The 25,990-nt window shown below is 46.5% G+C and overlaps 11 protein-coding genes across 11 annotated transcripts; 5 read left to right on the plus strand and 6 right to left on the minus strand.

The window, feature by feature from the left end:
- Positions 1-75: 75 nt before the first annotated feature.
- N7510_011806 (salicylate 1-hydroxylase-like protein) lies at positions 76-945 on the minus strand (the record flags this gene model as incomplete). The annotated part of the gene is made up of 4 exons (XM_056983730.1): positions 76-466; positions 540-687; positions 736-768; positions 909-945. The coding sequence occupies 4 exons, from the start codon at positions 943-945 to the stop codon at positions 76-78; spliced, it is 609 nt and encodes a 202-aa protein (XP_056829224.1).
- A 113-nt stretch (positions 946-1,058) lies between these two features.
- N7510_011807 (uncharacterized protein) lies at positions 1,059-1,358 on the minus strand (the record flags this gene model as incomplete). Its single annotated transcript, XM_056983731.1, has 1 exon — positions 1,059-1,358. One exon carries the CDS (start codon positions 1,356-1,358, stop codon positions 1,059-1,061), a length of 300 nt encoding a protein of 99 aa, XP_056829225.1.
- Positions 1,359-1,957: 599 nt separating this feature from the next.
- N7510_011808 (uncharacterized protein) lies at positions 1,958-3,375 on the plus strand (the record flags this gene model as incomplete). The annotated part of the gene is made up of 3 exons (XM_056983732.1): positions 1,958-2,389; positions 2,447-2,975; positions 3,038-3,375. 3 exons carry the CDS (start codon positions 1,958-1,960, stop codon positions 3,373-3,375), a joined length of 1,299 nt encoding a protein of 432 aa, XP_056829226.1.
- Positions 3,376-4,099: 724 nt separating this feature from the next.
- N7510_011809 (uncharacterized protein) lies at positions 4,100-6,014 on the plus strand (the record flags this gene model as incomplete). The annotated part of the gene is made up of 5 exons (XM_056983733.1): positions 4,100-4,232; positions 4,285-4,747; positions 4,904-5,615; positions 5,720-5,803; positions 5,862-6,014. 5 exons carry the CDS (start codon positions 4,100-4,102, stop codon positions 6,012-6,014), a joined length of 1,545 nt encoding a protein of 514 aa, XP_056829227.1.
- A 323-nt stretch (positions 6,015-6,337) lies between these two features.
- N7510_011810 (uncharacterized protein) lies at positions 6,338-7,635 on the minus strand (the record flags this gene model as incomplete). Its single annotated transcript, XM_056983734.1, has 2 exons — positions 6,338-7,324; positions 7,549-7,635. 2 exons carry the CDS (start codon positions 7,633-7,635, stop codon positions 6,338-6,340), a joined length of 1,074 nt encoding a protein of 357 aa, XP_056829228.1.
- Positions 7,636-8,705: 1,070 nt separating this feature from the next.
- Positions 8,706-10,537, plus strand: N7510_011811 (uncharacterized protein; the record flags this gene model as incomplete). The annotated part of the gene is made up of 6 exons (XM_056983735.1): positions 8,706-8,937; positions 8,991-9,156; positions 9,363-9,812; positions 9,866-10,098; positions 10,147-10,182; positions 10,242-10,537. The coding sequence occupies 6 exons, from the start codon at positions 8,706-8,708 to the stop codon at positions 10,535-10,537; spliced, it is 1,413 nt and encodes a 470-aa protein (XP_056829229.1).
- A 997-nt stretch (positions 10,538-11,534) lies between these two features.
- Positions 11,535-12,761, minus strand: N7510_011812 (D-alanine--D-alanine ligase family protein; the record flags this gene model as incomplete). The annotated part of the gene is made up of 3 exons (XM_056983736.1): positions 11,535-11,690; positions 11,750-12,337; positions 12,393-12,761. The coding sequence occupies 3 exons, from the start codon at positions 12,759-12,761 to the stop codon at positions 11,535-11,537; spliced, it is 1,113 nt and encodes a 370-aa protein (XP_056829230.1).
- Positions 12,762-13,269: 508 nt separating this feature from the next.
- Positions 13,270-14,103, minus strand: N7510_011813 (putative FAD monooxygenase; the record flags this gene model as incomplete). Its single annotated transcript, XM_056983737.1, has 1 exon — positions 13,270-14,103. The coding sequence occupies one exon, from the start codon at positions 14,101-14,103 to the stop codon at positions 13,270-13,272; it is 834 nt and encodes a 277-aa protein (XP_056829231.1).
- Positions 14,104-16,821: 2,718 nt separating this feature from the next.
- N7510_011814 (putative amino acid transporter) lies at positions 16,822-18,531 on the minus strand (the record flags this gene model as incomplete). The annotated part of the gene is made up of 1 exon (XM_056983738.1): positions 16,822-18,531. The coding sequence occupies one exon, from the start codon at positions 18,529-18,531 to the stop codon at positions 16,822-16,824; it is 1,710 nt and encodes a 569-aa protein (XP_056829232.1).
- Positions 18,532-20,222: 1,691 nt separating this feature from the next.
- N7510_011815 (Zn(II)2Cys6 transcription factor domain-containing protein) lies at positions 20,223-22,069 on the plus strand (the record flags this gene model as incomplete). The annotated part of the gene is made up of 4 exons (XM_056983739.1): positions 20,223-20,291; positions 20,352-20,975; positions 21,038-21,178; positions 21,242-22,069. 4 exons carry the CDS (start codon positions 20,223-20,225, stop codon positions 22,067-22,069), a joined length of 1,662 nt encoding a protein of 553 aa, XP_056829233.1.
- Positions 22,070-23,781: 1,712 nt separating this feature from the next.
- N7510_011816 (uncharacterized protein) lies at positions 23,782-24,868 on the plus strand (the record flags this gene model as incomplete). Its single annotated transcript, XM_056983740.1, has 2 exons — positions 23,782-24,505; positions 24,558-24,868. 2 exons carry the CDS (start codon positions 23,782-23,784, stop codon positions 24,866-24,868), a joined length of 1,035 nt encoding a protein of 344 aa, XP_056829234.1.
- Positions 24,869-25,990: the final 1,122 nt, after the last annotated feature.

A 25,990-nucleotide genomic window follows, 5' to 3' on the forward strand; every position in this document is an offset into this window, starting at 1 on the left:
ACAATTTTAACGGTCACCCTGAATGAGATAAAACAGTACCTATATATCCTACAGAAAAGCGCTGCAAATTTATCTCTAAGAACTGAATACCTTCTTGGCTTCCGCTAAATGAAGTTGTAAATCGAGGTCCCACACCCAATGTATCCGACCTTCCAAATCTGCTTCCACATCGTCGCCAACCCCCTGCTTTTGGAACCCATAGAAACATCCTGCGTCTCTGCTAGTAGTGACTAGCTTTTGAGTCCTTTCATGTCCCACCGTATCGTAAGCCATGAATGCCCTCTCCATCTGCGACTTTTCTCTAACATCGGCTAGTAAATGACTCAGAACGAGGGCGTCCTCGATTTCAATGCCTGCACCAGACCCTTGATGTAGAGTACTGGAATGTGCAGCAATGCCCAGCAAACAGATCCTACTTTTTTGGTAGTAGGTGCTTGCTGGAGGTGATCGAATAGAGCCCAGATGTCTGTCTTGGACATCACATCGTTTCCCCAAGCCTCAAAGTCTTGAATCATGGATTCCTTGTCGCCTGGTAGAACCCATTGCGACCATGGTCCCATTTTCCGTCTTTCTTAGTCCGAAAAGCAACAACATTCATGATTTTCGCATGTTCGATTGGGAACATGAGGACATGTCCACCATAACCCCAGTAGAACTGGGCATTCTTCGCTGGCCACTTTCCTAGGGCTGCCATATCCTTATCCATGAGGATCAAGCCTCGACAAGCCTACGTACTTTCCAGTGAGACTGCATCTGCACTTGCTTCGGCTGGAAGCAAAATTTAGCGCACTCTGGATTTGATTCCGTCGCAGCCGATCACAGCATCAGCGCTTGCCCTCGTCCCCCCTCAAACATTAGCGTGACGGTTTCCGAGTCGGTGTCCTCAACTAGATCAACAAGCTTCTTACCGAAGCTCACGTACCCATCAGGGAGGATGTCTGTCATCGCTTCCAAGAAGCGTGCTCGATGAACACTGCTTCTTTCGATCGAACCCCGAACTTCATGGATATGATCCGCAGCCTTGAGATTGTTCTTTCCTTTCCATCTATTCCCATTGATTAGTTCGACCATACCTTCCTGTTCTGAGCAGAGTCATCAGGATGAAACGTAGCATGCTTCTGATAGGCGGCGGCGATGCCTAGCTTGAGCAACTCCATGGCCCTGATTGAGTTCGAGCCAAATGTCACGCTAGCACCTATCTCGCCGAATACAGGGGCTGTTTCGTAGAGATAAGGGTAGATATGCCCTCCAGAGGTGTGCTCAAGAAGACCCAGAAGAAAGGTGAGACCGCCAATCCCGCCGCCTACAATGGCGATGCGAGGAGGACTGGTCGGGAATGAGGATGCCGGGACAGCCATTGTGTTAATCACGTTCCTTGGCTTGAAAGCGCAATTATTTCGCAAATCTGAGATACTTTAGGTGAGTTGGCAGCTTAGACATCGCTTTCGATGGTCGAGTGAAAGGTCTCCTCCCATCGCCCCTTAATACCCGCGAGAGAATAATACCCATGTACGGGTAACCGGTGACTCATCCATGAATTGGGAAGTGCCAAGATGCACAAAACTGCTGGGTGTATGTCTCGGACAGACTCGGCCCTCTGCGAGTCAGGGTCTAATCTGGAAGGGAAAAATTATATAAATTGGGATATTGAAGGGTACCTGCGGATTTAGCCCCGAAACCCGCGGGCTTAGAGAGCTGTGGAGAAGTTATTTGTAGCATTGGTACCCACCGTAGAGATTACTCGTGATCTCGGTTGGATTCGGGGAGATAGCCTCGCCTGGACTCGGAGTTGCTTTCCGGCAAGACGAAGATTATATACAGTTCGGAAAGGGGGAATCATGCACATTTACGGAAGATGCTAGTCCGATAGCTCATAGTCACACGACGTTAAAGTATAAATGCCACGATTTCCCCATATTATTAGGAATCGATCTATATTCGGACGCAAACACATACGATGGGATCGATTTCTGTACCAGATTTCCACATTGCTATTATTGGTGGTGGAATCGGTGGACTCACAACAGCCCTATCCCTAGCCCACCACTGCTCTAGAATCAGCATCTCGGTCTACGAGCAGGCACCTGTATACAGGGAGGTTGGAGCTGGTATTGGCATTGGTGTCAATGCGACCAGAATCCTGCACCGGATTGGGGTTGGACCAGCGGTGAATGATATCTCAGGCGAGCGCGATGGTATCCATCGAAGTAATCGACGATTCGATAATGGTGGCGAAATCGTGACAATTGAGGCCATGGACGATACAGCCTACCCAGCGATGCGACAGTTGTCGGTGCATCGGGCGGAGTTCTTGGACGTGTTGCTCAAGGCGGTCCACGAAATGAAAATCGCGAGCTTGCATACAAATAAGAGGGCAGTCAGAGTTGAGGTTGGAATGCATAATTTTTAGCAGAATGGTACTGATCTGCTAACCTAAAATTCCCAGGAAGCAAATGAGAATGAAGCTATAATAACCTTTCAAGACAGCACCACCGCGACTGCCAACCTTGTTATCAGTGCAGACGGCATCCACTCTGCTATTCGTTCCAGCTTAGGGCCCAACGATTCACCTCATTACGCCGGGCAAATCGCCTATCGTGGTCTTCTCCCTTTGTCCTCTGTGGCACCTACTTGGCCCTTCTCCTCATATGCTATATCATGGGTTGGACCCAACAAGCATTTCCTCGTATTCCCGATCTCGCAAAACAAGACGCTGAACGTGGTAGCTTTTGTTTGTAAGGCGGAACAAGATCTGGGCGATCTCACAGAGAGCTGGACGAGCTTGGTGGATAAGAGTGAACTGGAGGCAGAGTTTGCGGGCTGGCATTCGACTCTTTTGCATTTGATAGGGCAGATGAACCAGCAAGTAGGCAAGTGGAAGATAAACGACAGAGATCCATTAGAAAAATGGGTGTATCTGAATGGAAAGGTCGCTCTTTTGGGAGATGCGGCGCACGCGATGCTACCTCATCAAGGTGCGTATATTACCCACTGCTCATAACTCTCTGTAGTCGATCAACTAAGTGTATTGTTTCAGGGTCTGGGGCTGGCCACGCAATCGAAGACGGATACGTGCTTAGTCTGGCTTTGAAAGATTACCTCCAGGCTCGGTCTCAATCCGAGGAGGCCACGCTGTCAACATGGACCCAGCTATACCAAGATTTTCGTCTGCCAAGAGCACAGCGATCGCAGAATACTTCGCGTCAGGCGGGAGAAACCTTGAAAATGCAAGGCCCGGACTTTGAAGGTCTGTCCTATGAAGACTGCCTACCGGTGCTAAAACGTAAATTAAAAGGACGGATGAAGTGGGTGTGGTCAGCCGATATCGATGCCGAATACCACGACGCCGCAGAAAAGGCAGGACTGAGAAGATAAATGCCAGATACTATGGACATATCTATTATACATGGCTTATGATATAGAGAGTGTCGGCGCGGCCAGGCTTCATTGCATTATTTATTATAAATCGTCTCTGGGTCATATGATCGTACACTCGGGCCAAGAAGACCTTCATGTCAGCCGCCGAGTAAACAATTGACCATAACGATAGTCTTAAAATAACAATTATCAATTGGGGCCGGAGATCATCACCGGAGCGTGCAAGTTTCTCCCGGAAAGCGCTTCCGTAAAACGGGGAGATCGACCCCGCCTGGGGACTTTAGATAATAACTTTTCCGGAGATGTCCTTCCAAAGGAGCGTGTCCGATAGACTGCCTGATATCTGAATTGCAGGATAGCTTGTTACAAGAAGGGGTTATCAGGAAGCGTATGCAGATGGCATATCCTTGCACAATGGTGAGTCCGAGTGAACTCGTCTTGAAACACTGCAGAAGCTTTCTCTAGCCGGTCGTGCGCATACGTTCCAATCAAAAACCCCAATGTTGGGACTTGTTATTGGAGTTCGTCGCGTGTTCGGACTGTCTCTCGGAGCCATAGTGCGGAAATTTCTATCCCCTAATTAGGCCTGGCACTTGCTCGTTTCTTTGGGGTATTTAGTTGGCTCTCCCCTACGGTTTTCTTCCTCGACCTATACTCCATTCCATAATTGTGCGCTCTGCCTTATCGGAGGTCTTATCGTCCTTCTTTCTCAGGGTGCAAGATGGCCGACTCGGAGGTGGTGTATACTAAGCCGGAAGCTATTGAAGCAGAAAGTGTACATTGGGCTGCTCCAGGTTTGAAAACAGACCCGCATGGGTTTTCACTGCATCCACAGCCATCAAATGATCCTCATGGTAAATCAATCGGATGAATATGGTTTTTGCAATTTGGCAACTGACTGTCTAGATCCTCTTAACTGGAGCCCGGGGCTCAAACTCTGGATCCTCTTTCAAGTCTCGATGCTATCCATGCTAAGTCCATTCACACAAGCAATCATTGTAGGAAATCCCGTCCCAACACTGTTGGTGGACATTGTTCCTGATATGCGATCACAGAATTCCGCGTATGGGGAAGTCTCTGAAGCTTTCCACATCAGCATCCAAGAAGCTTCATATGCCCTCACCGTTGCCATCATCACGTCTGGTGTCTTCCCCCTCATTTGGTCTCCACTCTCAAATATATATGGCCGACGCCCCGTTTTCGTGTTTGTATCAATCTTAGGCATTGTTGGCCATGCGGCGTCAGGTGCGGCTAAGTCATGGGCGGGGATTTTGGCATCCAGGGCAATTATGGGGATTGGAACTAGTGCAGGATCTGGGATCGGGCTTGCAGTAGTGGCAGATATGTATTTCATGCATGAGCGTGGAAGGTAAAAATGCTTGTTCATCGAAAACTCGACAAGTTGCTAATTATGCAAGGTTAATAGATACACCGGATATTACGTTCTCTTGTGACTTGCCCCTTCTTTTATTGCCATTCTGTTCTGATTTTTTCTTGAGCTGATTGCGATAACGTTTCATGGCAGTCTTCAAAACGGCGCTCATCTTGCGGGCGTCATTGGCGGCTTTGTCTCTAATGCTTGGGGATGGCGCTGGTGCTTCTGGTTACCTACAATAATCTGGGCGGTTAACTGGGTCGTCAACGTCTTCTGCCTCCCCGAGACTCTATACTACCGACAACACAACGCTATTATCACCGCTGATCGAGGAGAAGAAACAAAGTCAGACCCCTGGCTTAGGCTCTTTACTTTTAATAGCTCATCAGTCGGTCGACGAAGACTCGTCATGGGTGATTTCCTGCACGTCGTTAGAATGCTACGATATCCTAGTGTCCTCTTTCCAACGATATACTATAGTGTTTCCTTTGGAATTGGCACTGTCATGTTTGCGGTTACTGGGGCTGCCGTTTTTGGGAGTATCTATCACTTCGACACTGCACAGATTGGAATGATTATTGGTTTACCGACACTGATCGGTTCAATAATCGGCGAAGTCTGTGCTGGTCCAGTGTCTGATTGGGCTTTGTATATCAAGACCAAACGTGACCGTGGTATTTCTACTCCCGAAGCCCGATTGCAGGCTACATGGCCAGGTTTCCTCCTCATGCCAATTGGTGTGATTATTGAAGGAGTATGTTTACAATTTCATACGCATTGGATGGGTCCCGCAATGGGAATGGCGATAGCATTGTTTGGGCTGCAGATTGTGAGCACGAACATCTTTGCGTATATGATGGATGTGAGTTACCACCCCGTCCGCGCCCCACAGAGGGGAATACGGAACCCAACATGAATTGTATCGGCTTGCCGGTCAGGAGGATAACCATTAATCGTATTATTTAGTGCTATAAACCCCAATCCGCTGAACTGAGTACTATCCTCAATTTCGGCCGACAAGTATTCTCGTTTACATTGGGTTTCTACATGGTGTGTACTTCCTTCTCTGTGCCCAATTTGGTTCAAGCTAATCACATATCCACGTTAGCTCCCATTCGCGCATGCAACGAACTATGGTATCGCATGGGCAGTCGTGTCTCTGGCTAATATGTCGCTGTTTGCTGGTGTTGTCGCCCTGATGTGGAAGGGAAAGGAGTGGAGGGAGAAGCTGGGCCCTCCAGAGTTCGATGAATGTATTTGACCGTGAAGCCCTGGCGAAGCGTGTGTTGTGACATGATTGTTATTTGAATGGATTGTTAGCTTCTGGGAACTTGGTAATATTGAGATGAAAATATGGACGTAATACTATCAGGCGCGCACCACCGACCTGACATCTATTATGGAGTAGCGATTTCGATTTAGTCGCCCCCTGATAGAGCCGCCGTTCCCAACCACCCGGTGCCTTAAGCAATGCCAACTGGGGCCCGGCAGAATCGCGACGCCCTCTGATTAGTCCATAGCGTGTGCAGAGCGAACGAACCAAGTACCACTGTGACTACCACATTATTTAGTAGATTTAGCTGCCTAAATCCTGGAAGTTTTGAGCACCGTATTGACAGTCCCACCAATACTCCACTTGTCACAGATTTTTCTAGCAATACGTTGCCCGCTGATATATGCCCCTGTCGTTGTCGCTATCAACCCGGTTGGCGCCGTATGTTCTCCCGCTATCCAGATCCCCTTACTCTCACCGAGACCAGCAGAGTTACGCATAACTTCCACATCCTCAGCCGCGTTAGTTACACCTTTCCGGAAATGAGTATATGATCCATTCCCCGCAAGTGGATCACGCTGCCACGCTGTGCACATGCACGAGACTGGTCTGCATGAGGCGTTCTCTTTATAGTAATTCGGCATCCGAGAGTAGTGTGGCTGTGCGAATGCATCGACGCATTTATTATATGCATCTGATTGCAAACCGAGATGTTCGAGATATTTGAGAAGCTGAGCTGAGCAGGGCCCGTAGATGTAGAACATAAGCGTGGGATGAGCAGTGCCCCTCGGTAAGTGAGCCAGAGAAATTATAACCGCATTACAGGGTGCATCTGACGCGTGAGAAACGTAATCTGGGTTATGGAAATGAGTGAAGACCGGACAGCCACCTTTTAGCCAGAATGCCTCCGGAAAAGTAAGGTATATCTTATCTAGGCAACCATAGCTGTGCAAAGGTGTAAGATTGTGTGATTCTTCTGTGGGAGAGACATCGGTTACATACTTGATATTATTAATCGCCTGGAGTAATCGTGGGTGCAGAGCTGGAGTGAATACTTTTTGAGCATTCACCTTGAGCCACCCCAGAGGACAAGTAACAACCACTTCATCAAATGCGGCTTCTTCGCCGTCATCAGTCTTGATGGTGGTGCGCGAGCCTGCGGCAGTTTCCTTGGAGTTCTTGGAGATTACATGCGTGACTTTGGCACCGAGACGTATGACCTTATGTTTGAGCGCTCTCTGGCTGATGAAGGCAAGAATGTCTTTGTATGTGCTCGCAACGAAAAGATCCGTGCCTCCCTAACTTCCTCTATGCTAAGGAACTTTAGGCTCTGCTCATCGATATGCACGCCAACCAGTTGTCCCCATCGATTACCCTCGTTCAGTAAATCTTCTGATATTTTGGGATCATTGTGGAATTCATTGGTGACTTCTTCCCGGAAAAAGTCCCCCAAGCTCCTATCTGGATCAATCTTACTTGAATACTGCAGGCTGTAGCTGTGAGCTTTGTCGAGAATTTACACTCGCTTCTTGTGCAGTAGTGAGGCCAGCGCGTCTGATCTCCGTTGTCCATCAGATCCAATGACTGCTTGCCCGCTTGGTCGGTTCATGATGGTAGCCCCAACTTGCTCAGCAATTCTTAAAATAGGATTCTCATTAGAAGGACTATGAATCCAGTTTGCTCCGAAGTCCACAAGGTAGCTTGCTAAATTGACTTGGCGGACTCTTCCGCCAATCTGGTCGCGAGCTTCAAATATAGTCACATTAACTCCGCTCTGCAGAAGTATATCTGCGCATCTCAGCCCTGATATGCCGGCCCCTATGACGGCCACCTTCACCTCCGGCCTGGCTCGACGGTTCGTTGGAAATGATGAATCCATCAATGATTTGAGAGTCTTTTCAATGGATGTATATAACAAAAGCCTTCGACATCCACAATCTCCGTTTGAAGTCAAGTAAAGTTAGTATCGTGAATCCATATTTATAGCGAGAAAGGACTTACTAGCTAGCGTGCGTCTGAATTTAGCGTGCGAGGGAATGTGAGATGTCTACTCTGTATTTCACCCCTTGTCGTCTTGTCTCTCCTTTTTTGGAATTGATATGAAATGACTAGGTTCCATTCGTCGTTAATAACAGCCACTAAGTTCAGAAGGAGCTTGTTGATGTGGTCTTACTGGTCAGCATAAAGGTATAAGCCAAACCTAGTCTGGTAACTCTAACCAGGGGAAAGTTATTGGCTGTCCGTACAGTTGAATGGCAGCTTACAGATCCGGATACAAAATGCCTCGTTACTGCCGAGTAAGGCGCGTTGCTGACTTGACGTTTGGAAATACGTGGTGACTCTTATAGAGAATTTGTGACTCTCAAAGGAAACTAAGTATTGATCCTAGTAATCAATCCATATCGAGACTGCTCCGTATAGCTGCACAGAGGATGTTCTACAAAGTCACCTAGATTAGGAACTAGATTACCCCGCATTTTCCGCGTAGTGGATCCGGATCACAACCCAAACCTCAACGACCGGGGAGATAAACAGGCCGAAAAGTGAGTTCGTATTCTTACCCCCGCACTTGAGGAGCTAACACTCCTGAGTATTAGTTCTTGAGGGAGCCTGTCGCCCAATGAATGACTTGTAAAAAAATTCCTGTGGCCCAAATCAAAGATCCAGTTCTGTAAAGCCATGGAATCCAACAAAGACAATGAATTCCACCCGCATGCGGGAGGAATGTCCACTATTGAGAAAGTTGAAGTCACTGGCCAGGATGTCGATGAAGCTCTCCTCTTCTTGAACGAAGCACCTGCCGGTGAGTTAATACACGTCGACGATAAAAAGCTGATGCGCCGAGTTGATCGGATGTTGATGCCGTTGATGTTTGCCTGTTACTACCTGCAGTATTGCGATAAAACACTGCGTATGTATGCCAACAGGGAGACTGTCGCCAGATTGATACTGACTGCTAACTAGTGTCAAACGCTGGAATAATGGGCATTATCAAGGACACCGATATGCCAGCCAACGGCTTTTCGAACTTGGCCATGGCTTTCTACCTTTCCTTTTTGGTCTCTGAACCCATTCAATCATTCTTGCTGCAAAGATTCCCTGCGGCTAAGTTCCTTGGAGTGAACGGTTGGTGAGCCGAAGACCTCCTGTGGAATTGAGCTGATGCAGGTAGTTAGTTGTTCTCTGGGGTATAGTCATCACGATGAACTGCGTGTGCCATAATTATGCCTCATTGGTCGCGCTTCGGGTTTTACTTGGGATATTTGAAGCAGTCACCGCGCCAAGGTAGAGCGATATTTTCTAGCGACCAGTGGAAGAGCTGACTTTTTCTCATAGTCTTGTAATCATCACCGGTATGTGGTATAAACGGGATGAGCAAGTCTCCCGGATGGGGTGGTGGTATCAAGGTACATCTGTAGCGCCCATGGTGACAGCTCTTATTTCCTATGGTTTTGGACATTGGACTCAGTCGGATCCAAACTTGAAATTCAAGTCTTGGCAGATCCTTTTTCTTCTCTTTGGCGTTATTACGATCGTCATTGGCATCCTGACCTTTCTATTCCTTCCCGATAATCCTATGAAAAGCCGATTGAGAAGAGAGGAGAAAATCCATATTATCGAACGAGTGCGCGAAAACCAAACGGGTATTGAGAATAAGAAATTCAAATGGACGCAGTTTATTGAGGCGGTGACAGACATAAAGACGTGGCTCTTAAGTCTGATTGTGATCACAACGAATGTACCCAACGGCGCAGTGAGCTCATTCTCAAACATCATTACTGAAAAGTGAGCCTCCATTCATATCTCATTCTAGGTTTAGGCTGACATTTACTTCCAAGTTTTGGTTATGATGAATACACATCGCTTTTACTTAGCCTACCAGGATGTGCAGTTGCTTTTATTTCCGTCTGGCTGGGCTGCTGGTATGCTGGCCAGTTTAATGCCCGAGGACTCTCCATCATTGCGCTTATCATTCCAACGTTATTGGGCGGTGCTCTAATGGCGTGGCTTCCTGCAACCAACAAAGCCGGTCTGCTCGTTGGAAACTTCTTGACCAACACTGTGGGCTCAAGTGAGTATAGCGTAAGGGATGAGTTGTTTTTAGCTGACTTGGAGATAGCCATGCCTATGATATATAGCTGGATTACTGCAAACTGTCAGTATATACTGTCCTTTTGATGCCTATGTAACAGTACTAATAAAAATATCTTATAGTCGCAGGTCACACTAAGAAACTCACGATGAACGCCCTTGTTTTGATGTCTTTCTGTATCGGCAACGTCATTGGGCCTGAGACATTCCAAGCTAAGGACGCACCACAATATATTCCTGCCAAGATTACCATTGTTGCCATATTATCTTTTGGGATTCTCTTCACAGCGGCCCTAGATTTGCTTTACATGTGGGAAAACAGAAAGAGAGATAATGAGCCCGCTCCCGACTTGCCGCCGAATTTTGAACTCATGGATCTTACTGATAAGCAGAATCGAAATTTTAGGTATCTACTTTAGGGTCGGATTGCAAGATGAAGTCATCAGTGGAGGGTATAAATCACGATCAGAAGTTACATTAAGGGTCGGTGAACTTCTTATTATGACAGCATAGCACGTCGATGGTCGAGGAAAGTTGATTATCACAAGTAGGACTGATTGTGAGAGTCCGGTTCAACGAAGAAGAAGTGACATTCTACAAGAGTCTTCAAACTGGAAAGAGAAGAGAAGAAAAGAAAAAGAAAGAAAAGCAGGCAAACAATGCAAATGAGATCACGTGTTCGGGTTTTTCTATTGGTGAACCAGGGGGCAGCCCAACTAACGTAATCGGTAGAGTTAACTTTACAGAGGTCATATAGGAAGTATCCCCGATGATATAAAGATACCCCTGCTGCCCTCAACGGAGTAAGTATTAGATTGTGATGGAACAGTATGCGCTACACGCCGAAGCCTGGTCGGGCAACCATTGTTGCATTCGTTCTAATCGTTGAATCTCACCAAATGTCCATACGTAAAGCCACACAAAAGGGAAGGCTCAACGGTCGAAATCAGATTGTGAGAACAGAATATATGGCTCTGAAATTTCTTTCATGTACAGTATATCAGTCAGATTGGTCAGGGGGTGCCTAAACAGTCGGAACGACAGGATCCGTAATGATCCGACACCTCACTCATAGGATCTAATTCGGGGATTCAAGTCAGGAGCCTCTGCCATCTTCCCTTAAAACAGCTACAAAGACCCGAGCGACAAATTTTCGAAGTGGATCGAGTCATGGTGACGGACAGATTGTCTCTTTTCTCTACAAATATTCTCTACACCTAGTACTTGAATGCACTAACTAATAGAGTAATCATATTTGCTTTCTGTGACTGACCATAGCACCTATATTTCATATGAACGGAAAAATGTCCGTGGAAGAATCTGAAACTGAGTTCAGGTCCAGTATGGAGTATAGCTTTTAAGCTGATTTCACTGGCACTTGGACACACCTAAACGGTTCGCTGTTAGGGCGATAGGTTATTGCCTGCGATCGGCACGAAAATTCGGATGATTTGCTCGATGAAGGGTGCTTCCAACAATTTCAGACAAGAGTCTCTCGAAGGAAAGCCCACTTATCTTCGCCGTCGCTGGTAATGGTGAATGATCTGGAAGAAGGCCAGCAATAGGATTCACCTGAAAGACCCATTAAGTCATTTTGCATTTCGATACAATGAGGGTTGTTTAGCACTGACTTCTAAGACATTCGGAATGGAACCTTGTCTGTCTGAACTCAAGCGGATGTCGACACGCCCACAATCTCGGCATTTGAAAATTTTCCAAGCTTCTAAAGCGACCTGACAGGCAGCCTTGATTTGAGGTTCAGTCTTGTCGTGCGAGTCATTATATACTAACCTCTTACCTCCCTTACTGGACTTGCTGTGTACGCAAGCGAAGTCCAGCGATGGATTTAAGCGGTCATCATTGTTATTGCTGTGATTGGGAGACATTCGCCAGATATGTTCTCTGATGCCAATAACCTGGCTATGTGATCCGGTCCCCAATATGCTCACTGTAAATTCCCTGCCCGACAAGAATGATTCTACAAGAATATCTTGGTCTGGAAATTTGGATCCCAATTCTTGTACTGCTGTTTCCAATTCCGCTAAATCATTCACTTTGTTGAGATTATCGATTCCTTTCGAGGATCCTTCGCTGACCGGCTTAATAAATAGTGGATAAGCTGGCAGCGCTGCGCAAGATTCAGAAATGTTCGCCCTCCCCTCTAGCACGGGAATTAAGGCAAAAGGCGCGTTAGGAATCTTGTAACGTTCTAAAATAGTCTGTTGTCATGTTTTGATTAGCTCCATTGAGAGAGCTGAGGTTCTGTCATGGTACCTTTGTGACAGCTTTGTTCTGGCATAATGTCATTGTCGCGGCGTCGCTGAATGTATAAGGAACTTGATACGCTTCCAATATCGCCGGGACTTGTGCCTCTCTCGCAGATCCGTGGAGGCCTTGTGCCATGTTGAAAACTAGATCCCAGCCCTTATGCTTCCCTGCCGCTAGTAGCTGGACCAGGGATTGTATGCCAGACACCAGCGTGACATGGTAGCCCAGACTCTCGAGTGTAGCCAAGACAGCCTCAATTTCACCTTCGTGTGGCAGTGCCGCGCACTGCTCTTCCGAATAACCGAGCTTTAGATAGGTCGATTTTTCTTCCGAGACCAGAGCTATGTTGAGGCAAGGGATATTTGCTTCCCCCATCATATGACTGAAAACAAACAAGGTAAGTTAATTGCTGCTGGAACAAATCGCTTTATGATTTTAAATTAGTACAGTTACTGCTGAAATCATGGTTGAAGATTGGGATCGAGTGGGTTTTATTCAGCCCATAGTCTGCTGTTTCGAATGCTCAAGACTTGCTTGGGTGGTAGTTCAGAGTAGTCCTGGAAACGTCATCACTTGGATTTCTTGTTTTATCTCACATCCCATCATTACACTGTTTTATGTCATAATGTGACGAGGTGACTTGGATACTGACTGATATGTAAATTTTGTTAGGCAAATTAACTCGATGAAAATACCGGCGTTTCATTTCCAGAATTTGACGAACAAGTACCCGTTCCCATCGACCCGGCTCTTCCGATCGAGTCGGAGTTCAATTATGGATCTTCCTGGTTTATATTCTCTCAAAAATGCTCCCGAACAAGTAAAGTTACGCAGTATAGCTTTGGGAAGTACTGCTATCAAAATGCCCCAACTCCACCTTTCATTATCGCTTTCTCTTCCCCGACGGCTCAAACAAGGTTGAGAAGTATTGATCCAAACCAGCCGTGTCTTCCATACTGCCTATCCATGCGATGTGCTGATCCGGCCGACACAGTACAAGACATCCTGTGCCCTCCTTATCAATGCCGTATCCGTTGTAAGCTTGGTCCCTATCATCAGCAAACGTTTTCCAGTAATCCCAGCCCATTATATCATCAAACGGGTGGAACAGTTCTGGAAAATCAAGCAGATTGACGGCGCTCCTAGGGCATGACTGTATGAGAAGCAATTCCACGATAGGGCAGCGCAATTCCGAACTTTGTATGCGTTGTAAGTGGCTGAGGTAAGAGTGTTTGCTGAAATAGTCCGCAAAATTGGCCAAAGCTTTCATCCTCGCTGGCTGGCTTAGATCACCCGGAAACACTAGAACTCTCCACGATCCGTCACTCGCAAGCTTCTGGGCCAGATGCAAAGGCACTCCATCGCAAATTTGAACGACGAGGAAAGACGGTAAACGCATGCCCGGCTTCATATTCCTTGCAAGATTTGAATTATCGTTTTCTTTCCCTTTGGTGATCAAGGTGCTATGACTATACGTCACGTCGACCCCGGCCATGAAACCAGCATACTTCTCGCGGACTTCGTAAATTCCGCTTGAGGTATCGTTTTCCTCTTTCTCATATGCTTGCACCAGACTTTCATCAAGATCCATAAGTTGCTTGGCAACCGGACGCCGTTCACTATCATATGTTTCTAAGATAGAAGGGTCCGCGCCATTTGTAATAACTGCCCCCAGTTTCCATATCAGGTTATATGAATCTTGAATAGAAACATTCATGCCCTGCCCTCCCTTTGGAGAGTGGGTATGTGCGGCATCGCCAGAGAGAAACACACTTGGAGGTTTATAAGTAAATTTTCTGCATCTTATGAGCCTTGCTGCTTACCGCGCATGTGGTCTGTATTGCTTTACTAGGCCTCGACCTATCTATGATTCCATTATCAGCATGGATTCTTATAAGTAGACGTGTAGCCTTACTGAATAGATTGACCACCAGTCACAACGTTTATATGCCAGTCTATACGGCTTCATTAAGCTCTCGGCTATTTCTATCATCGCTGTAGGAGAGCTGCTGGGGTGTTGCATGACTTTTTCTCTCAACTCCCCTCCAAGCTGAATATAGAATCGAACCATTCTGTTCTCTCTGGGTACGGTCATGATACTTCCATGAGGTTGAGAGTGTATCGAGCAGGATTGACGGATATCAGCTGGAATCTCTGGTAAGTTGAGGCCTCACTGGGCAGGGGGAACAACACAAACGGAAATTAGTTATGGGCACTATGTCTAGTACACCCCAAGATGAATCTTCTGACACTGAATCAGTCTGGATATCAAGCTGGTTCCTGACCCAGCTGTGCGCACCATCGCATGCGATGAGATAGCGCGCATGTATGGTTTCTTTCGACGCCAAATAACCAGATTAGCCCAGGCTTCAAATCCACTATTCTTATAGCCAAGAAGCCATGCAATGACTACATACCGTATATTCCCGCACCCCTTACTCCCACAACGACCGGAAACTGTTCCCTTTCGTCAACATCTGCAGGAGAGAGATGGAAATGTTCAGCCATTTTGTGTCTCTCAACGTGAACATTCTTGTCATCTAGAAAGTCAAGAAACACTTGTTCCACGGCCCCTTGGTTGAGCAGTATTTGTCCAAATCTTGACCTTTGCTCAGTTTCTTGTTCGTATCTCCTACGTCGCTCTATTTTGCCCGTTTCGTTGTTTGTTGACTAAACGTCAGCGGCGAACGATGAGTTCAATTGCAATTCTACTACTTACCCAGTGAGACATGTCGATATCATGAATTCCCTGCTTCAATATCGAATCGACGATACCGAAGCTCTCTAGTATCTCTAGAGACCTGCTTTGTATCCCATCGGCATGGCCAGTTTCGGTCCGACCTCCCTTTTGATCAATAATCCGGGTTGACATCTTATGTTGCGCTGCCCAGCATGCAGCTGTGAGGCCTGCTGGCCCTGCTCCAATGATTAACAGATCAACATAAGAAGTGGAAGAACACATTGTAGAACTCGATATGTAAAATTGACTCTACATCATAATGAGTTTCGAGAATTTCAGTGTTGGCCGCTCCAGATCGGCCATAAACCATTCCAGAATTTAGCAACGTCATGATGACCCAGCCTTATTAAATCCTGAGTCTGCGGGAAATCTTCATGTAATATATGCCTTGATTTTCGTGTGGAGAATCTCTGAAGTCTTCAACAATTTCTGACATCATAGTGAGCAACTATCCGATACCGAATACAGTCAGATTACAGTATGTGGCACCAAAATGGACCCATACTCTGTGGAAATGAATACATAATCTCCATTACTTGCTAGCAACCACGGCATAGTTCATAGCAATGTTCAATTTGGTATTCATTTCGTTAATCACCGCAACGATGAAGGGAGTGATCTCATCTACTTGTGCTATGCGGCGCATGCGACTTCCAAATGCGTCAAGTAAGATCAATCGGTCATTAGTTAGCCAAGTCGCGTCTTTATTAACTTATACAGGACTGGCTTCATCCTCATCGAGGCCATTCGGCAGTTCCGCCTCGCTTGGGTAATCATCCAAACTGAAAAATCCAACTTCCAGTTCACCGGAATCACAACACGTTAATGCTTCCCGCGGTCTGGAAGATCGGACTCATGACACTCCCGATACGCGATCCACGCAGTCTGCAGTATCTAAGCGCGATCCATTGAAGGACAGCGAATCACACGAGGGAGAACAACAAACGTCGACAGACGCACAGATAAAAAATGACCCTAGAAAGCCTGCGGAAGCCAAACACGGAATGTTGAGAAGGCGGGCCAGAAACGCATGGGACCTGAGGATTATCAATAGGCTGATTGATCTTTACTCTGTAGCTGTGTAATCTGTCTAAGCTAGGCCTTTTAGTCTGATTCTGAATTACAGTGACATCAATGGTGCATATTTCTATTCCAAATTCAGGAACTCTCTAACCATTTTCTTGTCCTAGCGATCCTATTTTGTATCGCGAAGATCGTAGTACGCCAACTCGGCGGTATGGATCTTCAGCCCTTTGTACGATTGAAGACAGATCTGAATTCAAGGTTACAAGGAATACATCTGAAAATAATGAGCGTGCGTTCAATGAATTTTCAAGATCGATTGATCTATAAAATCTTAAATGACACAAAAGCCTAATAATAATTTAAAACCGTCTTTAAGCTGATAAAATTATGGCGATACTAATATAAACGCCATTTTTTCAGCTCCTCAAAGCCTACTATTATGAGTTCACACCCTCTTATGTACGCTTCACATTTCATCAACTGAACACAAATGTAACAGGAAATACTGTTCTACTGAAGACAATTGTTGAGAACCCGAAGCCCTGCATCTTGTCCCATGGTTTATAGCTACTAATTCAGCGAAGTAATGGCACTTCGTAACCCTTTTTCCTTAGCTTATCTAAACAAAGGATTGTGCCTCTGTTTTGCACGTCAAAACGGATACATGCATCAGCTAAACTGTACAGATAAGGTCACCATAGTCGTATATATCATACAAACAACCCCCATGATAAATATCAGAATATCGCTTCCTTTTGCCCACCGTGACCTCGCGATACCTTTCCAATGCAGATACGCCGGATAAACAAAGATCAATGGAACACATAGAATGGATCCTACCAAAGCAACAAACTGATCTAAGTTCTTGGCGCCCAGTGCTGCAATTATACCACAGAGAAGAACAATACCGGTTCTGAAAATATTTTTCTTCCACTTCGTGTGGTGGCTTCGACGACCAGAGGCGCTGTCAAATAACCTTTCCTCCATGATCCGCAAGGCAGGAAAAAGCTGCACTGGGGTGCCCACAAGCACGGCTAGCGAGAAGGATAACCGGACAAAGTTGACTAACTTATCCGACTGCGGGAAGTTGTCCATGATATTGATCATTGTCTGACTGCCAAATGCTCCGTATGATAAAATCCCGACGGAAGCAAAAAGAAAGGTTATAAGGGCCATGACACTGTAGAGGATGCGATCAAAATGATCTGGTTGTGACATCGAAGATTGTATGGGAAGGATCAGGCCTATTCCCTCAAACATGAATATGGACGACCCAATCGTCAGGGTAAATGTCTTGGTGTCGAAAAGGGTAACTGTGGGCTCGAAACCATGGCGGGAAATCGTCGAAGTATCGTAGTTGTAAATGTATCCAATGGCGAAAAAGATGAAGACATCCGCAACTAATGCCACTAGCCCAAGTCGAGAAATTTTGCGAACTAACGCAAGAGGCACAAGGATGACTAACTGCAGGGCGATGATTGCGGTAATGGACGGCGTACTTATATTGTAGGCCGCAACGCCTTCCACAAATGAACGCAAATTTTCCGCAGTAAAAGCAATAGCAGCGCACACGAATCCAAGCTGCGTAGTTACGACCGAAACGCGAATAAGTGTGCGAAGATGCCACCCGCCAATACATTCTCCAATATCGCCGTACCCACCGCCATACCGTCGCCGGCATTCGAGCAACAAGTGGAAAGAAACGGACGCCAATATTGAGACCGTGAGAAGAGCGATGGGTGAAAAGAGTATGCCGCCGTTGCGGAACGCCTTCGGGAGGAAAACAATGCCTGTTCCTATGAAGGCTTTGAGAAGAGTGAAGAATGTTTTTAAGTCCGAGGCATCCCCTGTAGAGGTTTTAGGCCCTGCAAGCAATGGTCTTCTTTCCGGGTGTTCTTCGCGCCCCGGCGTCCCAGCACTTCCAGCATGTGTCTCCTCTTCCGACTCGTCCAGATCCTCACCAGCAAATCTGCCGTATAATTCCAAAAACTTCACGAAACTACTCGGCGTAACCCGATTCATGAAGGCACGCCTGTTTCGCCCTATGAACTGCCGGCGGAACGCTCCCGGTTTATTGCGGATAGGAATATCGACATCGTTGTCATTGTCTGTTTCCAGCCTGGGGAGGTGCGAAAATGTTGCTGCGCGCTGATCCAATCCGGCCCGCTTCGAGCGAGCTTCAATACGATAGAGGTCACGATGTACATCGCCTCCTAGCAGTTTGAGAGACGATTGTTGGTTATCATCGTGATCCGCAGTTGACCCAGCCCGCACATCAACGATGCCGTCAGGAGCCCCAGTAAATCGAGAGTCCAGATGTCTGGAGATGACTTCTGCTTCCTCCTCGTGAGGGTTGTCTAGGCCTCGTGCATCTACCATTGCGTGCTGGTATATTCACTGAACGTTTCTTTTTGGATCATGATAGGGCGTCGCTAACGAGCGTTTTTTTTTGAAGTGACAGGGGGAAACCCAGCCACCACAACCGGAATTTCAGACATGACGTCATATACACATCGCTAGAGCCTAGAATGAGTGGCGTCCCCGAACCTCTATGCGCGATTTCCAGAACCACATACGAGTATGATATCGCATTGCATCCTTGTTGGCCCACGAAGGCCACCTTTATACCCGGTTTCTGATCAATCCGACTGTGTCTTGTCTCCATGGCCCACGGTGCTCGACTCGCCCAAACAACATGCTACCCCTTTCCTCGTTGCAAGCCAACACCGGCGCTCGCAAAAGCCCCTCGAGGTAATGTCACCGCGGTCGTCCGGGGGCGCGCTGGTGACATTCCCCCCCTCCCCATTGGCCCTAAACCTCCCCAGTGCGTGCCCCCGCCCCTTATACCTCAGTAGCAAAAACATCGGACCCCGATGGAATCGGAACGCGCCCCCATTGGTCCCTCACGATACATCCTTAGTGGTGGTTTTACAGATTTAGGCAACAGAGACTCGTAGGGAGGCTTTGGGTGCGACTCAGTATTTTTCTAAGACTAATCGCTAGCCCCTGAAACTTAGGTACTAATAAGGCTTTTATGTATAGGTTTCTGTCCCTACTCAACTTACGTCGATATATACGATCTATACGTTGTAGCGAGGTAGCGGTTAAGCCTAACTAATTAGGCTAGATAGTCGTAGCATACATTATAGTATAATAGTCCTTATAATTATCCTTCCTCTCTAAAGGATCATGCCCTTATAATCCGAATGAGTACGTCCTTATAAATAGTAAACATATAGAGAGAAGTGGAAGGTACGTCGTACTAAACGTATAGAGGTAGGCGTAAATATAGAGCTAGTTTGCATACGTATGAAAGAGCTATAGTATAAAGTTAAGGGTTATACCGGTTCGAACTATTAGGGGAACAAGGAGTGAGGGTTTGAACACTGGGCGAACAGGGCTGAGATGGGCGAGGCCACCGTGAGGGTCATCGCGAACTGGGTATGTGTGGCTTTGCACACATGGAAGAACTGGCTGTGGGCTGACCCTATTGTAGCGAAACTACATCAACAAAATCCCAAATTTTACTGGTCCCGAGCTCTTGAATGGGGTTGACATCATCAAGAAGTACATGAAGCATACCGGCAGGAAGGTCAACGTTCTCGTCTTGCCCGTTGAAGAGGCCATCGCATAGCACATCAAGAATGGCAGTGTGCCACCGGAGCTAGCTAGGACTATAAGCTGACTAAGTGAGATCGTACCCGGGATCACATGACCACTATAAGGGCAGTGCTTGTAAGGGGAAGTAACGTCAATTGATTGTGTCCCTTCTAAGACTAGCTACGGAGGGTGGAAATACGTGGAAGGCGGTCAAGCCCCTTCACGTGACAGTGCTCCAACATTTCCCCCAAAGCACGTGACTCGACAGGATCCAAAAGGGGCAGACAGAGTTCAGAGAGTGGGGGGCGTTGGGGGCCGAGGGGTAATCGAGTCAGGGCAAAGGTCTTTAAATGCATTAAGATCCCTTCAACGCAATTCTGTGTAACTCTCGAACACCGAGCAAGTGCGTCCTAGGCTGAAAATTCACAACCCCTTTCCCTTTTGACGAATAGATATACCTTTGGATAGGTATGGCCTCGCGCAATAAGATTCGCGAAAACTCCAGGAGTTGCGAGAACTGCCGGGCTATGAAGCGCCGCGTGAGTCTCATTCTGTCTTCTCGCGTTTACCCGGCTAGTGCTAATTCCATCTGTATATAGTGCGATAAGAAGCTTCCCCATTGTGGACAGTGCATTCGTACGCGCGCTAAATGCCTTGGGTACCGGGATGAATGGGCACTCATCTTCCGCGACCAGACCGAACGTACCATAAAACGGGTCAAGGAGAAAAATGCGAAGAGGGCGGCCTCAACTGAGGCTGATCACTCGGCTCTATTCGCCCGCGACCGGAACGCCAGTGCCGATCAGAGTAACGTCAACAATTTCCTCAAGCGCCAATACTTCAATCGGCCACAGCCGTTAGCCCTATCGCAGACCTCCAGCCTGCTCCAGACTGTCAATTCAGGCCCAATGATGCGCGACCAGATATTTTCATTCTATTTGAGCGACTACTTTCCTCGAAAGATGGAACGGACGGGTAATATTGATATGTCGCAATTTATTATCTCAGGCATCTGCGCACTCCCTCAGAAGAGCCCGATGTTAGAGAAGGCCTGTTCCGCATTATCATGCGTTTTCCTAGGCAAGATTCATCATCATCAACAGATATTACAGCATGGGCTTCGGCTATACAACCAAGCAATTCGGCATCTGGCATATGCAATTAGCCACAATGCTTATACTGATGATATTGTGTGTACTTGCGTCATTTTCCAGCAAATTCAGGTGAGAAGTCTTTTTCTTTCTTATATTATTCGAAGGTGCTGGTTTGTAACACATTGGTCTAGATTCACCATTGTCCACATAGCACCGGTGAATGGCTCGCTCATATAGATGGACTGAGCGCAATTATGAGATACTATAGCTCGAAAACGCTTACAACTCCGCTACTGGCTGCTATCTTTGGCCAACACCAGAAATTTAAAGTGGTAAGAAATGCTTGAGTTGATTTCGCTCTCTATAATATGACTATCCCCTAATTATCGTTATAGGTGCTCACAGGTTTTATGTTTCTATCCGAGGAGACAATAGCGTGGCTCAAGGAACCCAATGAAGGTGGACTTTGGTTTGAGTACATCGGGCTTCTTACAGAGATATCGCGAATTACTGCGGCTATTAACCCTACCGGCTCAAATCGCGATACATTCCAATCTCTGTTAAACGATTGCTTGGCACTTGAAAAGAACCACATGGATTTCTGGTCGCAAATTGATCAAAATATTGACGGAGAGCCTCCGACATACGGCCGCGGTGAGTTGAAGACAGGAATAACAGCTACAGATGATTTATTCGGTCCGGCCTATCGCTTCTCCTCCATCGATGATGCCGTCCTACACACTCTCCTTTGGCTCTCGTTGTCCTTTGTCTATCCTCTAATTCGCCAATGCCAGACTCTTGCTGTGGCCGGTATGCCCAATAGTTTCCTAATTGGTGACATTGAAGACGAGGCACATCGTCTTGAGACATTATATGTCACCAAGGCCATTAGATGTCTTCCATACTGTGGGCAAGAGGGCATGAATTCATGGGGCATCTTTTATGGGGTGCTTGTTGCAACTCAGGCCTCACGGATATACACTCACTCCAAAGATTGGGAGCGGTTTCTTTGGGCCCAAGATGTTTTCATCTCTTTGGAGCGCGCAGGCTTCGACTATGCTGCTCGATTTCGTGACATCTGGTGGAACTATTGGTTTGAAAGCCACCAACATAATACCTACAGAGTTTTGGATTACAGAAAGTGGAATAATGAGCATAAAGCGTCTCTCCATGACGTGACGGAAGGCAACATGTCAAATGCTGCCATGTACCACGGCATCTAAGATCTAACCACATGAGATGGTTGATATCCAATACACCGCCTCGGATCACTTGAGAACGGAGCGAACAAGTGGATATGAAAGTAGAGGAGAATAAAGCCGCGACTTAGGCCCTTGGGGTTTGTTATTGTGGGCGTTTGTATAGTTTCAGTTTCGACAGTAACAAATATCTCTATACAAACATCCTGCATGTGTATTTCGGAGGACAGCTGGGCACCTTACACCTGATGTAAGGAGTAGCTATGCAATGAAAATTACGAGTGGGAGCCCTTGGAAGTATATGTCAAAATCTGGGCGTACGACAGTCCCACATGGACGTGTAATTCACGAAGAAATAAATCTCTGATTCAGATAAACCTGGGAATGCCCGACAATTTAGAGGGCTCACTAACTAGTAAATGACTAATACATGATAGGAAATATTGAAGAGGGGTAAAATCCCTGTATGTGATCTGTAGGAATTCCAATTCTTGACAGTAGTAACTATAACGGCTTCGAATATCGCTGTATACCCTCTAACTATAAGACAATGACATTTCACCGACTCTGTCTAGTCATCCATGAGTAACAAGGACTTGTGTCAAGTAATAAAAGCACGACAGCTAGCGAGCTTCAACATATAAAGCATTAGCAGAACTCTAACCTCGCCTCCAAAGCATTCGGTGGTGAGCGAAAGAGCGGGCATACGGTGTACTTGATCCAACACCTATGGGAATCTACCTACAGCTTGGATCTTCTGGATAGAAATCAGATGAGCGCCTGCAGATGAAGACAGCGAGTTGATGTCTAAGATTTGCTATGTCTCCAGCTTGCATTGAGTGATTTTGCATTGAGTGATTTTGCATTGAGTGTATAGGTCGCGCTCTATGAGTGCTTTTAGGAAATGATTCATGTGGTGGGCTTGACGAACATAGTGAACGCTGAGCATAAGTCTCGCAACCATTGGCCTGAAATTCGGTAAAGACCAACGAGGTCAGGATAACGATTGACGACATACTAGACCAGGGCTTCTATCATCAATGCGAGAAGGCAAGTTAAAAAGTTAGTAGTCGGGATCTACAAGAATCGCTCTATCCCTTCAATCGGCTATAGACTAGAAGCTGTCCGCCGTGCAATACGCCAGGATTCGGCTATTCTCCACCCCACGGCCCTCCCTAGCCGGAGCTGAGAAAATAATCAGAGTGCCAAGCATCCACACGAGGTAATCTAGATAGCTTTATAATCAGACATTTCGTAGCCTCCGATTCGGCATCATTGGGTGCATTCTGTAATAGTGTATACCAGGATTCGAGTCGTGGTGACACCGAGCCAATAGTACCGCTCGCTTCACCTCAATATTCTGGAAGGATGAAAATGGCGCAAAAATGGTGCGTTCGGGCTTTGGGGCACTTTGGGGCGCTTTGGAGCCTTTCGGGGCACTCTGAGATAATTCTGGATATTAGAAAATAATAGTTAGCCAGATTGTACGGAATGCATTGACTAGAAGGATTTTACCCACGGATCGTTTCTTCTATCCAAATTGTCCATATGAAGCGACATATTCGCATGACTTTCTTCAAAGCTATTTCAGCGGTCCGATGTCACCCATGGCTTTCCACGGTATTTTGTGGATCCTAACCCTAGGACTACTCAGCTTTTATTTTATTTCTTCTACTGAAGCTGCTCCCACTACCGACCTACTACCACCACGCTGGCCCAGTACCTCGCTCCATGAAATGAACAAGCGGTCTCAAAACGTGCGGAAGCGGACCTACGGAGCCTCGACTTTATATGCGGAAGCATGGAAGGATGCAACCGGCCACTATGCATTTGGTTCTAATGTGCAGGCTTCTGAAAAAGGAAGGTGGCCTACTCAACGTGGAGTACTAGTGCTACAGCAGTCGCTCTACTCAGATGGCTGCTCAACCCAAGCAGACCTATTTTCGGCGGTAACCACCTATACATATTATCAGCCAATACAAGGAAACCAAATTCCGGCGACCCTCCCTGAGAACCAGATGAGGGGGGGTCTTTTCGCGAGAGTATCAAAAGGGAGGAAAGACTTTGACCTTGTATTCAGAATGAAAAATCTGGACTTGGGCAGTTATATGCCTAAAATATATGATGCGTTTTGGGAATACGACCGGTGGTCTCCAACCCATCAAAGGTGGGGATATCAATCAATTCTTGTTATGGAAAACCTACTCGATAATGCACAGACGCTACTGAATCGATATATGGGCGACCGAGAGCAGTTCGGTTCACGGTATAAGCTATTCAATCGTCTGTTTATGATGCTGGAACTGGTCTGGGGATTAGCTCATGCCCATTCCCAGGGGCTCTTTCACGGCGATGTAGCTTTTCATAATGTGATGACGAGGTCTGAAGGATCCTATTCAGACGAATGGGACTGGGTCATTATTGACTGGGAGACGGCGACGATTACTTCTCCAGGAGACGGTATGGACAATCTGACAATAAAAGGCTACAAAAGACTTACGATTCACTCTAGGTATACGTAGATACGGTAGCGGAGATGTCCGCAACGCCGGAATTTGCCTTCTAGAGGCTGGTGTCCCTAAAATGTCTGACGAGCTGGGCCCCCAGGCCCGCCTTGGGAATTGTGATTCCATAGATGAAGTTATGGAAGTACTAGAGGAGGCGGGCCTTGACACAACACAACACACAGAGTTTTATACACTTGTGGCCAAAGCCACCTACCAAGATGGCACTGGTATAACCATGGCACAATTCTACGATTCTCTCGCGGACCTTCAGGAGAATGGAATGGAGGATCTTCCATGGATTGAATGGAAACCTTGATTGGATTGAATGGGAACCTTGATTGGATTGAATGGGGATCTCCCGTTGAATAAGCTAAGCAGGCGATTTGAACTTAGGGTGAAGCCCAGAGTGTTAGGAAGTGCTAGGGCAACGGTACAACTTCTGTATATCATGATTCGTGACTACGATTGCATGCCTCAAAATTCAGGCTTGATTGCTACTTCATAGGATCGCATAGGCCTAAGGGTCGGTAAATCAGAGTAGAATAGGTTACTACACGATCGGGGGGATTTCTCTCCCACATAAGAGTAGACGGGTAGAAGGTGAAGACAGTCAGACATCCTGCATATTGACCAGGGTGAGATTGATCATTCAATCTGTCTTTCCTCACGATTTCTACACGTTGCAAAACCATCATATACATACTGTAAGGTGAACGTTCGTATCCTGTGAGTTACATCATCTTTGTGGTAGATGTGGTGTTGGGTGTAGGAAACTTCTCAACACATCATTTGTCTTCATTTGTCTTGCCCTTTTGTAGACTTCGGCGACTCTCTCCTTCTAGAGATGTAACTATTCTCCTAAATACGTTTACTATCCGGCATATCCAAGTACAAAGGTCTTACGGACTTTAGAATCTTGCAATTCTACTAAAACTATATAACGTGAGTGAAGCTATATAGTATATTTTAGTGCTAATATTTTCAGCCTCAATGTTATGTGGCTTGGAGATTAGGAATACGAATTTTGGCCATTAGGCCCCTTCGCACCCGACTCCATAGGTTGGATAATATTGAGTGCCCCACGCGGGTGGTTTAATCCCGATTTAAGTATGGAGTACAATTTGCTTTGCTAAGACATGAAATTAAATGATTAGATTGGAGAATTCTTAGTTTATTGCAACTTCTGCCCCTAGCAAAGAAGATCCTCAATTTTGTTGAATTCACGTATTGCCCCTAAGACAGATAGTGTCCCTACTAGTAAATTTCTTCCGGAAATGCAGCTTCTTGGTAGAGCTCACAAGCCCCCATCAAGAGATAACTATCGTCAGATCAGCCCCCCAGCCCTTTAACCTGTATTGAGCTTTGACAGGTTTTATTGGGTGGAGTTAGATGTAAATAATAGTGTAATAAAGCGAGTGCATTAAAATGAGAATGAGTA

The sequence above is a fragment of the Penicillium lagena genome, assembly GCF_028827675.1.
Source record: "Penicillium lagena strain IBT 129212 chromosome Unknown utg000008l_segment0_segment0, whole genome shotgun sequence".
Lineage (NCBI taxonomy): Eukaryota > Fungi > Ascomycota > Eurotiomycetes > Eurotiales > Aspergillaceae > Penicillium > Penicillium lagena.